The sequence below is a fragment of the Patagioenas fasciata genome, chromosome 3 (genome assembly GCF_037038585.1).
Source record: "Patagioenas fasciata isolate bPatFas1 chromosome 3, bPatFas1.hap1, whole genome shotgun sequence".
NCBI lineage: Eukaryota > Metazoa > Chordata > Aves > Columbiformes > Columbidae > Patagioenas > Patagioenas fasciata.
In genome coordinates, this window is record NC_092522.1 from 115,209,171 (window position 1) to 115,226,947 (window position 17,777).

General features: G+C 37.1%; 1 protein-coding gene across 7 annotated transcripts in view; it reads right to left on the reverse strand.

The window, feature by feature from the left end:
- Positions 1-17,777, reverse strand: part of PUM2 (pumilio RNA binding family member 2) — a 67,385-nt gene that overhangs the window by 25,616 nt on the left and 23,992 nt on the right. For 6 of the 7 annotated variants that reach the window (XM_065835020.2, XM_065835026.2, XM_065835023.2 and 3 more), the window contains 8 exons: positions 15,884-15,989; positions 15,413-15,600; positions 14,601-14,773; positions 11,079-11,349; positions 10,699-10,792; positions 8,767-8,892; positions 7,463-7,602; positions 5,577-5,715 (listed from right to left, as the gene is read on the reverse strand). In XM_065835020.2, coding sequence (XP_065691092.1) covers positions 5,577-5,715; positions 7,463-7,602; positions 8,767-8,892; positions 10,699-10,792; positions 11,079-11,349; positions 14,601-14,773; positions 15,413-15,600; positions 15,884-15,989 — 1,237 coding nt within the window. Of the gene's footprint in view, positions 1-5,576; positions 5,716-7,462; positions 7,603-8,766; positions 8,893-10,698; positions 10,793-11,078; positions 11,350-14,600; positions 14,774-15,174; positions 15,302-15,412; positions 15,601-15,883; positions 15,990-17,777 lie in introns of those variants that run through there. The other variant, XM_071807095.1, reaches the window with a different exon arrangement.

Genomic DNA, 17,777 nt, shown 5'->3' on the forward strand with positions numbered 1-17,777 from the left:
TGCATACATTAGTGACATTTAATTACAAGTACCTACATCATTTCTACTTTTACTCACACAACATTCAATTGATAACACCATGTCAGTCCTGCCTTTTGTTACTGCTGTATCATATAAAACCACTTTTTCAGAATATTTGGCTAATATTTACTAGTAATTACTCTGTCCACCTATTCTCTTCAAATGTTCAAACCCACAGATAATGCTACAGCTGTATGAAAAAGGACTGATCCTATATTTACACCAATGTGCTGATCTGAAACTAATATACAGAATTTTATACAACTTTGGGCCCACAATGTAAACAAGCCTATTTTCCAAATGCAAAATACTTGGGAGAAACAAACAAACAGATTAAACAAGCTTATATAGTATTGCATCTTACCCAGTATTGTATAAATAAAACTTACTGGGAATACTAATGCAGGTTAATACATTAATTTTAGCTTTTCTAACATAATTGACTAGTATGACTGCCAAATTAAAAAACGGAAGCAACTTGCGCTTGCTCTTTTCATTACAAAATGCCCAATTTTTCTTGTTATTTCCCTGCCACTATCCTATCTGTGATGTCACCACAAACAGGTCATCCAAAATCAGTAATAATAAGGTAGGTCATTAGCACTGAGATACCACCACAGAAGGTTCAAGCTATTAATGAGAACTGATGGGTGCTTCTATGTTCCTAATCGCTGAAATTAATACATCTGACCTGGAATAGGAGACCTCTCAGCTTTCTACAGAAATCTACTTAAAACAAAGCAACATAGGACTATTTGTGAAATTGCTGAGACCTCCCTAAGTGCATCTGCAGCTTCAAAGGTATAAAACTATTTGCTTTGACATCAAAAATGCAATTTCGGAGAGACCATCTCAGATCAGAGTAAATACCCAAAGAACAGCTCTCGTAGCAAAACTTGTGTTTTACAATCACCCCACCCCAGAAAGTTAGAAAAGAGAAAAAGATGAAGATAAAAACTATTTCCCAGTCTTCCCTCTTACCAGAGACAGCAACGTGCCAGATCTTCTCCTTTATAATTCCTTCTCTCTTCCTGTTTCAGTTTTTATTACCTCTCCATAACATCATCACCTCCCTGCGACTGGGCAATTTCCCCTCCAAATTAACAACTATCAAAGCTCACTTTAGTGCCTTCACATTCAAGCTTACTGTGGTCTTCCACTGCAATAAAAAAATTAAAACATGCTCTTTGCTTCCTATTCAGTTCCTAATCACACCTTTTATTTTAGAATTCAGCTGCTCTATCTACACTTTCTGTCCCCAGATCAGCAGGGAATATATAAGTGAACAATCTGGTTTAATGCTACTGTGCTTTGCTGGTTAATTTGTAAATGTCTCCAAAACCACAGACTCTGAAAACTTTCTGGATTCTTTTCACACAAACTTTAAATGTTCTTAAAGAATGAGAAGAAATCTGTTCTCTTGGCTCACACAGCCCCTTCTTAGTGTTGTGCTTATCTATCCAGTAATTTCTTCAGTGTCTTCCACTAGATACTTCACACTCTCTTCTCACATTTTTGTATGTAATACCACAAAACTCTGCCCAGATCTCCTACTCCCTTCCCTCTATGATGACACCCAAATGTATGTCAGTTTGTCACTTCTCTCTACTCAACTTCAGTCAACAGATGCAACACTTCTTACTGCCAACTCAATTATCTGCCCTTTTTAACACCACCAACCTGACACCTCCCTCCCTCTCCACACAGGAGAGTAACTGAAATTCACTGTAGAGTCCATTCGTCCTATGTACAAAATTTACAGCTTCTCCCTTCTCAACATCCCCAAGATCGATTTATTTTCCTCTGTATACAGACTTGAAAAAGTATTCAGCATTAATCTTGCATCTTTCCTTAAATGCTGCAGTCTTCACTCCAGCCTCCCAAGCTCACCAAAACCTGAACCACTATAACCTTCCATTTGTTGTAACAGATATGCACTTGTCCTCTCACAAATCAAACTGAGAACTCACCATCCTACCAGCAAGTGCCTTACACTTTCTATAACCATTGTAAGTTTGCCAATTCTGTAACTCCCTGTACGTCTGCCACAATTAGACTTCTATTTCATACTACTTGGAGGCACGGAATGAACCACCCACTGCAATGTCACACTTCAAATCCCTCTATTAGGTAATAAAACATGCAATGCTGATAAGACAGAAATTGTTGATTTCTATGTTCTGCACATTTGTCAGACAATTCAATTTGCATGCCCACCTGCATGCTAGATGCACCAAGTCAGTGCTAAGAGCTTCATTTCCATAAATTCAATAAAACTAAATTGCACTTGATCTCACCAAGGCAGTCAATGAAGCCTCTTGGAGGGATCTGGCTGAGCCACCCCGACACCTATTTTCTGGCAATCTGGGCAGCTCTGCAGCCTCTGGGCTCCTCATACAACTGAGGCCACACAGCTTCCTGAATTCCAATGACTGAACCGAGCTCAGACATTGGTCTGTGATAAGGGTTGGTTTTATTTGTAAAAAATAACGTATACAGATCATCTTATGATGAAATTGGGAGTACCCTCTGACTTTGCGTTGCACATTTATTCAGTTGGAAACTATCTGGTTTTTAGGAAGCCCTCTTTACTGAAATGCTTGCTAAATTGTGACTGGAATAATTTAAAACGCAACTGCACATCACTGCAAAATATATTTCACCTCTGCTGATTTTAAAAAAGAACTGGAATTTTTCTGAAAAAGAGATTTAACAAAAACATTATATGAAAAGTAACCTGGATTTCAGACACTTTCTCTTCAGAGTAAGGGTGAGATACATGCCTTAAGTGCTACAAGAATACATCTCCCTAAGTAATTAATTCTGAAATACTTGAAATACCAAATCTGAAAAACAGAACAACCCCATAGTTGGGGTACTTGATGAATTTCATCTAATAAGAAGGCTGTTTCAGCTGCTTTCTTCTTGTACAATCTAAAGACAGAAGTACAGACGAGGTGAATAACATACTCTCACTGATTAGCTCACAGTGGAGCCAAACTACAAATATTCTCTCTATAAACAATATTCAAAAGCTTGAAACTCAATTTGGACTTACGCTTCCTCGTAAAACATGTAAATTCATTGAAACAAGAACTCCACACATTTTCCGCTTGTTTATTACATTACATGTGTTGTTCTGTGGTTTCTACCTGGGATTCATTTAATTGCATTTTAGTATCTAGATGTAATTTAGTGATGCCGACTCAATTTTGCAGTAAGCAAACAGATAAAGACACCTCTGGAACAAAATCCACTTCATCTTAAATCAGGTAACTAAAATAGTTGATGAAACAAGACTAAAAGTTCCTACTTCACTAGCTATAAACGGAGCCTTAAGTATTTACCTCAAATACAGACACCTAAATCAGTATCATGATTCCCATCTAAAAGAGCTTGTATTCATTTCATCATCTTATGTCCTTCTTGACCTAAAAAGAGGCATCACCAGTGTTCCCTGCGACTCACTACAAAACCACCTTATGATGATTGAGAAAATAAATGTTCTTTTTGTTTACATTTTGAGCCCCATTCCCTGTAAAGTGTGGCCAGTAAGGCTGAAAGTCAGTTGGACATGAACCCTGTTACAGAACAGTCTGAAATATGTTAACATTTATAATGAAGGTTTTCGCTGGCCATCCAGGTGTGCAGCAGATGGGACAAAGAAGCAACTTACAAGGGAAACTGAGTAAATAGGTTCCTGCCCTCGCAGAAAATCACTCGGGGCTTGTGGAAGATGAAAAAAGGCTTCAAGTCCAGTCTTCACAGGACAGGCTCTTACATGACTGAATTTATGTATTCAATCACCTAGTACTACTTTCAATCATCTATTTGGAGAGGGTGCTCTTTTGTGGGTTTTAAGAATTACCTTTGAATTATTTAAATTACATAATTTTATTTTTGAAAATAACGCACCTTTTACATCTTCCTGTAAGTCACAAATTTGGGCTAGGTCAAGGTCTCATGTATTGATCTGACTCAAGTTAAACATCACAGGCTTTTTACGAGCCACAGACCACTCCACAGTCTTAAAGCTCCATGGCCAAACCAAGAACCAACACGTAACTAAACAAACAAAAAGGCACAGCTAAGCTTTTGAAGATTTTGTGAAGACGCTTATAGCATCTCAGATACACCTTGCTGTTTGCAGGCCTTCCCTGCTTTGGTGAGACGCAGAGACACGATTTGACAGGTGCTGTGACAGCACATTTCGCTGATTCCTCATTTTAAGTGAAAGAGAAAGATGCTAAAAGCTGAAGATACTACTGCATGAGAAGAAATAAAAATGGCAGTTATAAAACAAACAAAAAAACCACAAGAACCAGCGTGTTCTGCACCTAGAGGTGTAAAATCTGATAATGGGACGCAATGCAGTCCCAGAGCATCCAGCAACAAACTCATTTCTGTAGGTTGTAAAGCATTTCAAAGTAGTGCTGACAGAGGAGAGAACCTGGACAAGTCAAAGGGGAGGGGAGAGGAAACCCCATGGCAGTTACAGCTTCCTCACAAGGGGAGGAGGAGGGGCAAGTGCTGAGCTCTTCTCTCTGGTGACCAGTGACAGAACGTGAGGGAAGATGTGCCGGGGAGGTTTAGGTTGGACATGAGGAAAAGGTTCTTCACCCAGAGGGTGTTGGACACTGGAACAGGCTCCCCAGGGGGGTGTCACGGCCTCAAGCCTGACAGTGTTCAAGAAGAGACTGGACAATGTCCTCAGACACACGGTGTGAACTGTGGGGTTGTCGTGTGCAGGGACAGGAGTTGGACTCGATGATCCTTTTGGGTCCTTCCAACTCAGGACATTCTATGGTTCTATGAAACGCCTTTGTAGTTACCATCAACATTATCTATGTAAAATCTTAACTTCCGTACTGAAGAATTGCTGAGCACACTTAAAATTGTTTAGTACAATGATCTGAGCAAGAACACTTAAAAGTGATGCTGGACTCCAAGCTAACCATTGTGCATTTATAACATCTGTACTGAGACTCAGAATAACCATTCCCTGGATAAGTCAGAAGCCACACATACTGGAAGGGTCTGAGGGTCCAAAACTTTCAAGTGTTTCTACTTCAAGCATGTTGTGATCTTCAGGGAAGATTAAGCAGTAGTTTTCTCTTAAATTTCCTAATTTGGGATCCTGAATTTTAGATTGTATTATTATTATGTACTACAACTAAAAAAATACTTTAGAAAGACAAATACTTCCTATTGCAGAGTATCAATTCAGACAACTCATGACTTTAAGACAGCATATAGTTGCTTCACTGTATATGAAACTGTCCTGTATATGAAACTATCCTGCAAAACATCTACGATGCTACTTGTGCATGTTTGTAACAAGAAAACCACACAAAATGCTCCACATGAAAAATGCTAGAGGAATTTCTTGTACTCTGAGAATCCCGCACCAGTATTTTATTTGAACTGAACAATATAAAACTACATAAAACTCAATTCTAAGCAGCTTATCATAAACACAGCAGTTAATCTGGTCTCTAATAACATCAGTATTTTAACTTCCAGTGATTCTCTTAATCCGCTGATAACATACATACCTGGCATGCCTGTAGCAAGACCCTGACCGAAAGCCAAAGCTGGATTTGCTGCAGCAGCTGCCGCGAGTGACTCCGCCTGCTGGCCCTGCTGCCCCTGGTTGGGAGTGAGCGGGCGCTGAGTTGCTCCAGCTCGCAGAACCTGGAAAAGACCAATACAACATTCCTTCAAAAGAAAGCAAGCAAGCCCATTGTATGCTAAAAAAGATCAAGAACAGTTGCTTTGTATATTTGATGCCACTTAGCTCTGAATTTCATTTTGAGAACATGCCACCTTATTGGTTTCAAGCATACATGTGTATATATGGATATATATACACACAGACACATAGAACAGAAGGCATAAACTATTTTGCTGACGAATGTGACAATAAAATACCTGCCCTGCTCTGGACAGCAGAACTCATGTATGTTCCATCAGTGGTAATAAGTATAAAGTAAGGAAGAAAATCTGTGAGAGTGGTACATTTATGATTTGCATTATTTATTAACTGAACACTTGTACTTCCCTGAAAATGCATTTCTTTACATTATTTTCAGGTAATTGAATGATGCAAGTCTGAATACTTTAGAACTTGTAGTAACTCCTCTAAATAATTTACACTACACTACCAACAGTGCTGTAAGAAAATGCACTCACTAAGTTTTAAGGATTCACATAAAACTCCATCACCATGTAACACAGACTTATTTTACTATGTTATGACAGTATATCTCTGGGAATCTGATTGAAAAGCTATCTAAATTCTTGCAACCACTCTATTCCTCTTGGTTGAAATAATCTTTTCCAGGTTCAAAATAAGACAGAAATACAATTTACAATATATCCCCACAAAATATCTTCCATGTGATTCTGCATAAGTTGGATATTAATTTTATAAAGAAAGAAAAATAAGAACACTGGCGAAATTATATACATTCAGTTATAGGTGCGGCTCACTGATAACAATCAGCAGGAAGACTGAACATTAAAACAGTGATGAAGCTGGAACTTCATAGTAACTCAAAGTCACTTTTCATGTTACATTCATATGAATGGCACTGAAATTAACTACACTGCCAGAAAAACAAACAAACACACACACAATCATTCAAACATAAGATCATGATAAGATCTGGGTTTTGCCTTTGTGGAAAAAGGCCATTTATTTATACTGAACGATCATATGATGGTTCTACAAACGTATCCAGGCTAACAATAGAAAATTAACTTTTGAATTTAAGTTACTTAAAAAAAAATGGGAACGTCAATGAGTTCTTGTCACAATGGCTTACACGTGATTTACTAAGGCAAAAATAACATACAGCACATAGCAATGTTGCAATAGTTATTCTGTCACGGAAAAATATACGGGATGATCCCTCTTCCCCACGAAGCAACAAAACTACTGGTAACACCTTTATTTATCTACTTTTTAAAGAGACAACAAAAATTTCTAACGTTTCATTTGCCAGTTAATTAATAAAGATGCAGTTTCTTTTTTCCCAAGCTTAAAAGAAAAAAAAAAATCTCCTAAAATTGTTAAAACATCTCTTTTCATCTCCTTATGCTAACTTTCTAAATGAGCTTTTATTTTTTTAATAACTGTACAGACAGCATTATCTAGACATAAACATAACAGCAAAGTAACCTGGATTAAAGAAATTATTTTAAATATTTTTTTAATTTAAAAATTTGGACTGCAAAATAAGACAAATATTTAGCATGCAGTAAATGAATTTTTAAAACTATGATCAGTAACATAAGGAAACTGAGAATTTTTACTATTCATTTATTATTTGATACAACACAACATCTGAATTATGTAAAGTTTCCTAGAAGCTGATCCTTATATACTGAAAATGTTAAGGTAAGGCTTTAAATGCACATCTTTTTATGAAGAACATACCGGTTGCTGTCCCTGTTGTGCCTGTGAAGCCGCTTGCTGATTTGCTGTGGTATTTGCTGCTGCAGCTTGCTGCTGAAATAAATTGGCTGGATACACCCCCCATGGAACACCGTAATACTGAGGCGGAACCACAGCAGGACCTAAAACCAGAAACAATGATTATTCCATCCATTGAGGCTAGTTAAAGTAATTGTTTATATTCTTTGTAGCATCCCTCATTGATCTAACCTCTAAATGTCAAAAGAGACATCAGTATTAAAGAGAAATTAATTCCCATATTAGCCATACACGGGTTAATTTAGAGGATTCACATCAAATTATACCTTCTCTATGAAAAAAATACCCTTGTGAGGTTCAGGTGACAAAGAAAAAGAGTAATCAAAGCTCGTATACACCAAAGAACACTCAAAATCAGTTTCCAAGGTTAGAATAAAAAGATCGTTTTAGAACATCACAGAATAGACCAAATTCATCCTCTTGACAGTGATAAACTGAAACCTTGATCACGTGTTATTCCTCTTTTCTGTGTGCTTCCTTTGCTTATAAACACAACTACTGTCTCTGTCTCCCCTGTGTACTACGTCACACTCTTCAGAGTGGGCTCACTTACCTCTTCCAGTCTATTGATAAAGAAAACACAGAAGGATAAGCTCTCTGCATCACTGTGTTCTACACATAATGCATTATGTATATGTATATTTTGGCTCTTTTTACTGCCTTTACCGTAAAACCACCAACTGAAGATACAGTGGTTTTTTTTCAATATGTTACGCTCAAGTCTGAGCATTAGCTGGGACTTGAATACTCAGTAGTGTTTCACAGCGATACCTATGAACATTTTAAGATATTTTCCTGGGGTTGGGGTTAATCTGTTGTCTGGGCCTTTTAGCACATTGGAGACCATCTTTATTCTCATGCTCGCTAGGAATGAGAAAACCTGGAATTAGAACATCAATGCAACTGAGTGAAAACATAGAAGGAAAGGCTAGTTTTCTTGTCTTTCGAAAATAATACATACTACTGATGTCAGATGAAACCTTATTAAGGATAAACATTTTTAGAACAGAACGAATCTAATTCTTGCATATAAATGTCCAGTGGAAAGAAACACTCAGAATCCACATAATAGAAAGTGAATCCCTTTACATTTTAGTAAAACTTTCCAAAATAGCAATATTAATTTTCCTACAAGTCCTTCCTTCCTAGAAATACATTTACAGAGAATTAGCAGGATGGATTTCAGCTTTTTTCTGATTTCATTCAGTAAAATTATTCAAGATAGACACCAGAAAGTGTTTGGTTACCTGCCAGGGTAGCTGCTGCAGCTAATCCAGCTGCGGTGTACGGGTCAGTACCTGGAGGAGCAGCACTGATAATGTATGGGTTTGGCACAAAAGCAGCTGGAGCCAAGCCTGCTGAGAATACGCCCGCTACAGTAACAAACAGAGTGTAATTATAGCTAACATACTTAGCAAGCATCATCATCACATTCAAACCAATCAAATCACAAAGTGTTTCTGTTGAAATCAGAACTGCTTGTACTTGAGAAGTTTCTTGGAGCAGGTACGTCGCTACAGAAATCAACACCAGTCCTTTCTTGCTAATCCCAAGGCCTAACAGCTTTGTTTTGCTGGATCTACAGACTCCAAAGGAAATTATCTCATATGTATGCACCCACCCTTACATACAAGGGATTATTCAAAGCGGAATTTACCTTGCCCAACTTTAACTAAGTCACCCTAGTCTCTGCAACTGAATCTGTATGAGGCAAACCTTGAGTGAATCACCTGCTAGAGATACAAATCTCTAAAAAACCTCACCAGATAGTTTAAATAACAATACCTGATTTCTAAACAGCCAGTTATGAGATGCTATCTCACTTTTAAGAATCTAAATTTCAGGACTGTAATGCAAGGAGACAACTAAAGAAACTCAGAGTCATCGAAGCATTGCTACCCAGGATCTCCCACATCAGTCAGGTTCATGGACTTACTCCAACACTGAGGCAGTAACTAGTCCAGCAAACAGCCCATCAAACTACGTTTCTCTTTCAAAATACAAGGCTTCTTGCTAAGTTTCTATTAACATGCATATCTGAAGGTGCTGCATTTCAAAGGGGCAAGCCTCAGCTGACTGCTCAGTCACTCTGTACAAAGTAGGGGCTTCTCTACAGTTCAGAAGTCAAGGACAGGTAGAAGACAGGACCTGTGGACTCAAACATCTCAATCTGCCATGCTCCCAGTGTCTTACCTACATAACACTACAGAGCTGCCACTTTTAAACTCCAGTTTAGCCTGCCAATTCCTGTCTGAATAAACCTTACAATCCAGCTTAACAAAACGGTGGGAAAACTTAACTGTCAACATATTGCAGGAGAACACAGACACATCCCTTTGGAGGTGCTGCTTCTGATCCTGACAACTCTTTTTGCCTTGCAGGGGAAGGAGATAGATGCAAACAGTTCAACAGCCCCGTGGTGGAGAGTGACGAGGGCACGAATCTTTAAACCTGTCCTACAGTGTTAGTACCTGAGGAGCTCCCTTCCTTAAATAGTGGTTTCCATGTGCTTTCCAACCTCCCTCAACCCAAACATGAAACTGTTACCACCAAAACACAGCTCCCTTGTTGAGTTGCCAGCACACCAAGAAGTGCATTTAATTCATTCACTGCATTACTTTAAAGGGACAGAAAAAAATGCTCCCTAAAGAATAATTCTGTCACAAAGAAAGGTACCCACAATAATAAAGGGCTATCTGCTCAAAAGGTGCCATTAACGAGAACAAATTAATCAACATAAAATTTTGTTTTCAAAATCCTACTATATAATGGCTTTTAACTGGATTATCAAAAATACTAAACTGTAACAGGATAACAGAATTGCATAGTTTTGTTATTATAGTAAATAAAGCTGGTGTGTCAGTACTTGTAGCAGAAAAGCTTTTTAATGTTTTCCCCCATAAAATCCAACTATTGTGCTACAAAAGCAAACATAATTTTTATTTCTTTGTACACAACAGTTCAAAATACACAAAAATCTGCACAACAGAAAACTTTCTCTAGGGACAGGACAGTCTTACGCAGTCATTCTGGGTAGTTTTCAAAAGAACCACTAAAATGGGCCAACTTATCAGCATCCATTTGAATTAAAATACTGTGGGTAAAACTAGAAAGGATTCCAACACAGCAACACACCCACTCCTGCCAGGGATGCCTGCTCTAGTTCACAAAAACCTCACCTATGTGCGGCTGCTGAGCTGCAGCCAGCGCGTATTGCTGCTGCTGGGCTGCTGTTAACTGTTGGACAGTCAGAGCATTAGTCCTCTGGAAAAGCTATCGGGAAAGAAAAGAAAGATGCATTTCAAAAGTCAGGGCTATGATACATTGGGATGTACTTACAAAAAAACCACGATATTTTAAAGCAAGCTTCTATCCTAACAAGTTACTAAACTAGAAGATTATGCATCAATATTCTTCTCGATTAAATACACATTTATTTGCCTTTGAGCAAGTCACAGACAAAATTAAATGCATTATATGCTTAAATGACTGATTATCAAAGAGAATAATGCACAACTTAGAAGGACCAATCTGGTACGTTTTCAAGTCCAGTACTGACCTGCTGCTGAGAATTGTAGTCAAAAAGTCCTACAGTAGCTCCTGAAGAGTCCATTTGTACCTGATTGCCAGGATAATCAAACTGCAGAGAATCAAGACCAACTTGTTCCATGGCATCTAGATTCTGATTTTCTGGATTTGAAAATTCTTCTACCAGAGGCTTGTGGGCGGCAGGATTGGGCAGTGGACCTAATCCTTCTGTGGTGCTGGGATTGGGGCCCAAGCGTTCAGCTACTTCTGTTGGGGAGGCTTGTCGACTTCCAGGGGTACGACTGTTTAGAAATAATTCAAGATAGACTCTTCAGTCTTAAATAAAGCTGCCCATGGACAGAGTACAGCATTTCTATTTTAAAAGGCTCTCTGAACTCAAGACACTTTACAAAAGCAAGCGACAGACCGATTTTAACAATTTTAACCAGCATGTATTGACGGCTCGCGATAAAGGACATCTTTCATTTCAAAACACAATTTTATTTATTTTTTAACTTCTTCAAATCACTGTGAGAAAAACAAACTAATTTTTGATGTTGTTTTGAGTGAAATGGAGTTAACTGTGATCAGCTGTAACTTTTGGGATGTCTGTTACATTTTGGAAGCTTCAGGAATTATTAGAAAGTGTATTGATTAGAAATTTCTAAAAAAAGAAAGTAAAAAGAAAATGGCTAAGTGCATCTCATGTCAAAGGAGAGAAAGAGACAATAAAACTTCAACTGGAAAAGACAAACATACAATATAGCAAGTATCTTTCATATTTGAAAAGCAAACAATATGTTTTTTTACCTGAAGTAAAATGGACTAATAACCACCTTATTTAGCATTTGACTAAAACATTTCACTTCCTACACAACTCATTTAACAGACTGCACTACACCATTGGTATGGTGGAAAAAAGTGTTCCTAATATAAACTCATCTCAGTTTCCCTAAAAATAAATACAGTCTGTTGTTCCAGAAGAAAATCTTTAGGATGAAGCAAAAACGTATGTCTGTGATTTCTGTTGACAGTAAGACAGAAATATGGAGCTGGAAATTGTTTACTGCATTGAACCCCTGGTAGTTGTTTCCAAACATGAAGAGCTGGTGGCAACTGAGACATAGAAAGCTACCCTGACACATCTCCAGGTGCACTAGTGGTTAAATTCCCATCAGAGGGGATGAAAATTTAGTCAAAGCCATTGACTGAGCACAGACAACAGCAACTCAACGAACCAGTCAGCAGGTGTTTACTTTAGGGGTAAAAGCCAAATTGTTCTCTCACCTCCACCAGCTGAACTGAGTACAGCCCCACTGACTACAGGGGAATTTCTGTGCACCTATAAACATCTACAGGGAAACACCTGAAGTGAGATGTCAAGGGATTCACATTCTAAGCATACTGCCAACCCTATAGTTGGTTCGATCTACGGTACATTAATTGGGAGCGGTAGCCCACCTCGTGTGTCAGGCCATATTATTTAGACCACCGAGTCTAAAGACTACCAAGAGTACTAAGTCACCTACTAGGAAGGAGTTGTGTGAAAGAATCTATGAACCTTTAACATTATTATTGTGCTGGCAGAACTCCATAATTATATCTTGTTTCTCAGGAAACATACAACTTCTGGTTAAGTTTGCTTTATTTGTGAAAACTGGGCTTAAATACAAAATACCACCTTGCAGCCTTAGTACTACCTGTTCTCCTCCCTCTTCGGGGCTCCAAAGTTGAAGTATCTTATCTGTTCCTCACTGAAGCACAAGATTAATGCAAAGAAATCTGCCAACACTTATGTACTTGCTGATACCAACTCTAAAGATTGTACCGCTATACAGTCTTTCAGTGAGATTATTCAAGAATACTGTATGAACTACTACTGTGGACAAAGCACTTCAAAGACAAAGCAGTTAGCCTAGGGTTTTTTTAAATGTAATAACCAACCTCGTGACAATCGTCTATAATATGTTGGCTACCATCTAAGGATCCTAGCTATCAACCATGTCTTGTTCAACATACGAAACCTGAGTTTGAGCCATTTAATATTCTTTATTCTTCCCAAGTGACGTACAGTACCATAAAGTTAAGAATAAAAGGAAAAAAGGCAGTTATTTCAGTACATATTTTAGTTTTAAAAAAAAGCTGTAAGTACAATAAAAATACAAGGAGGAGGACAGGACAAAGTTTCTTTGTTAATAATTTATCTAATAGAGGTTGCTCCATATATTGGTGCTGTTCTGTTGCTATAGTTAAAGTTGTGTCAATGCTTCAATTATAAACCTCTGTTCGGAGGGCTTTATGCCACCACTTTATACAGTCCATTTACATTAAATGGCTTTATTTTTTTGAGAGGTTTACTGGCTTTGGATGCTTTTTTGCACTTGAATTTTTTTTTGTAATTCCTCTCTTTAAATAATAAAAAAGATAATTTGCAAGCAACTATTTCAAAACCGAAATAGATGCTGGTAAAGAAAAGCAGGACAAAATTTATTCTGCATTTTCTACACATAATATTGAAGGTAAATTTGTTTATTGTGCATATTGCAGCATGCATCCGAAAGAAGCTAATCTCAGCTCTCTAATATGCCTGGTATTACATTCTTTTCAATAGTGCATCTTGAAAAATTCACTTGAAGAATCCCTCCTTAGCCTCAGGAAAACACATTTTTTAAAGGGTAGGAAATACTTACGTATGGGATTCAAACATCCATTTTAATATACTTGCTCAATTATGAACTAATGAAACCACTACTATTTGGTCACATTCATCACATTAATACAAATTTATGAGCAGCGCTCTAGTTTCCTGATCTTGTTAATTCTTCTGTATGACACTTACAAAGGCATCACGGTCATTTAAAAAACAAAGGTTAGTCCTTTAAAAATACCCAATTTAAAATGCAGATTAGTATTATGAAAAAACAGACTGGCTGTGCTATCATATAGGAATTCACCATTCAATAGCTCAAGCTTGGTCCAATTTTCTTTTTATTTTTTAACCTAAGAAAACAATCAAGCCATAACACCATTCTATACTGTGAATAGGTGACATTTAACTATGTGAATAGGGAAATACATTGTTTCGACTTAGTCAAATAAATGGTTTCTATAAAGACTTTTGTGGGGAAAAAATTGTGTTAGGTTGTGGTATTCACTAGCAAAATTAGAAGGAAAATTAAAATTCTGTAGGACTTACTCTCTACAACAACAATCAGATGCAAAAGTTACAGAGTATTAAAAAGAAGCACAGAAAGAAAGGAATTTCGTTTGAAATTAAAAGGGTTAAAGTTGTCATCCCTCTTTAATTCACCACATTTTGAAAGTACCCATTTATTTTGAGTAATTACTATATTAAGATGAATTTGTCTCACGAGAATTGACACACACATTAATGACATCCTAAGAAACATGTGGCACAGCAGGAAAGGGAGGACGTTAGGTAGGAGGAATCAGCCTGCGGCTGGGTAATGTTTAAAGCTGACACACAAACCAGAACTGTAATAATGTCCTTAAGAGACATGCTTGTCTTCTTGAGAAACAGTTAAAGGCTTACTTAAAATCTTTGCAATCGGCATCCATTCCATTTGGCAAACCTCTGCCATTTATTTTAGTAACATCCTCATCATCTCCTTGTTTAAGATCTCTGTTTTTGTCCTCCTCAAATGGAGAAGCCTTGCCTTTCTGATCTCCTTTCTCAGGTCCATCTGTTTCAGCATCTCTAGTGCCCTGAGGAAAAAGAATCTGTTTGATTCTGAATATTGAACAGAACACAATAGGAGCACCACAAGGTGACCTAATTCTACACTACAGCGTACGTAAACAATACAAACAGTTTGTTTTCAATGAAACTGCATTTGGTGGGTAACTTGGTCATCAAGTTTAAACCACATCCAATTAGTAACTGCCAAAAGGTGAAAAGGAACGCCAAGATTTATAATGGAAGGGCTAACTCAACCTTAACTATAGCGGTGCTGTTAAAGCAGTAACACTTCAAATTAGATAAAATTTATTTCATACAGTTACAACAGCTAGTACAAAACAAACTCATATGGAAACATAAAACAGGAAGATCTAGAATACAGCCCATCACACATTTTAAATTAAGCTATTTGCAATCTTTTTCCTACCTTTATTCAAAGGTGTTAGGAAAGTACTTTTTAAAAGACAGCTATTTAGCCAAGATTCCCAAACCACTTCCCTATTCTGCCCCCTCCAACCAAGGCAGACAGACAGATGGAAACTACACACTTCCTTCTAAAGAAAAGAGTTAAAAAAAGGAAAATGGACAAAGTAGAAAATACAACCATACAAGACAGTAAGACCATAGTAGGTAACTACGCAAGCTTAACACGCTGCATTACTTACAAAAGCTCCTTTCCTAAACCGGGAATCCAATTTATCAGCTGGAGAGGAACTTAACACATATTCTACCATGCTCACTCCAAGGCCACCACTTTCTGATCGTGGAGACAATACAGCATTTACTTCACTGTTTCCATGAAAACCCTGTCCAGGCTTTCTCTGTACCATAATAGGTTGGGACATAGAATGGTCTGTTAAAAACAAATAAATAAAAAAAATATTATTGTATATTCTAAACACCACTTGTAACGTTTTTTGCATTTCATTACAGTGACAATATTAAACAAGAGAAAAACTAAACTAAATAGAAAATTCCAAACCCCAGTTTCAAAAAGTGCAGTATACATTTTCACAATTAAAATTCAAGGAAAAATCAAATTTAATAGACAATTAAATTTTATCATATTAATTCACTTTGAAATAACATTTAATAAGCATGACTGATTTTTCAATACATGTACATCAATGACTTACGAGGAGTTCCCCATGCAGTCTCTCTCCACTCATCACCAAGGAATATCCCTTTTTGTCCATCTTTTGCTGAATCATCAGGTTCCCAAAACTTTTTGGCAGGTAAAAGCTGTTCCAAAACAGAAAACCATTTTATTTAAAATGGGTAAGAAACAGCAAGACTATTAAGAGTATATACAAGTACTTCATTTTAGATACCAAAGTCAGCTTTACATAAGGAAGCACACATTGCCAATAAATAATTATAAACATTCTAAAGTTATGTTCTGTTACTGAAGCTGATGCTGTATAAATTGCTCATATGATGCCAAGAAGACTGATTCTGAAGTTATGAAGGAGAGATACAGAATACACAAGCAGCTGTGAAAACAGCTGATCAAATTAATCCCTGTGTTAAACCAAGTCATTCCTCTCAGAAAGTTTATCATGGCCTTCTTTGTACGTTGGCTCAAAAGCTTGGCCTTTAGTTAATACTATCATGATAACCATGAACTGCAGAAGTTCATTGTAAAGTTCTGTTCACTTAGAAATGCATCATGTTCCAAATATCAGAAAGCAACTAACACACACAGTGGCATGTCACCTCCTTTAGACCACGGGAGTCTGCTGCTTAGAAATCTGTGACATTCAAATCTGAAGTTCCACATGCCAATGATCACATTTAGCTGTATGATTTTTGCTCATTACTACTTCTAAAGCAGAAAGTTTCAAGTCAGATCAGGATCTCCTCTCATACTGTGTTCAAGGACAGAAAACTTTGTGTGATGTGACAGAAGCAGCACACAAGCATAAATACCTCAAAAGTCAGCATTTATTTTACTACTCTCAAACTCCAAACAGATATATTCAACTGCTTGCAGCCTTCACATACACTAGTACACAAAGAATATAGAATATCTTTAACACAAAACATAACACATCACCTTTACCTCTAAGAGGATAAATTTAAACTGTATCCTACTGAAGATCAGATCTACAGAAAAAAAGTTTAAAAACCCAACCCATTCATTTAAATATTTGAGAGTCTTTGTGTAAAAATTAAGTTTACAATTTTGCGCCTCCCAGAGGGCCAGTGATTTCTATTTATTACTGTTTTTTTTTGGACAGATGATGGCTATGACATAGACTATGCTCTTGTTAAAGGGATGTTTTAGCTATCGAATTACCATGTAAATGAGCAGCCCAAGCAGCTGCCAACTATTTCAAAAGAGAGAACTTTTCAGAAAAACAAAACAAGTTTGTTCCTCTATAACAGACAAGAAGAGGAACCCACTTAATTAGGACTACAGGAAAAAGACTTAATTGAGAAGTCATCACAAATTAATACAAGTAGCTAAAATCACCATGCTTTACCCTTTGATAACATGCATTTTGCTCAATATTTCCTGCACCTAATCCAATAAAAGAGAAATTTTAAAAAGATACATCCAAACTTCATTCAAAATAATGGAAAAGACTGCCATTTTTCTTACTAATATCTTCCAACAGTACTCTAAAGTGTCTTTTTCAGTATCAGCACTGATCCCTGTTATGTCTCTGCCAGATGAACAAAGCCCTTTTCTACACTTAGATAATAACCAATTATGCTAAAGCTGCCTCTTCACCAGCTCTGATAAGTAACTCTACAGTCTCGATTACTGGCTCTTGAATGAAGGTTTCTTTAATATTTTTAAATTTATTTTTAAGATCAGAGCCTTCTACAATTTCTCTGAATGAGATTTTGACACCAAAAATGGATAGGTTGTCCCTATAAATGAAATCTGTGTGTGCTCTGATCCTCTAAGTTTCTTTAAGAATAAACATTATATATATAAAAATAAATTTAGTTTTCTGTTTGCTAATTAATTTTACGTATGACTATATTAGGTCACACTAACGATCCTGAGGCCCACTATGC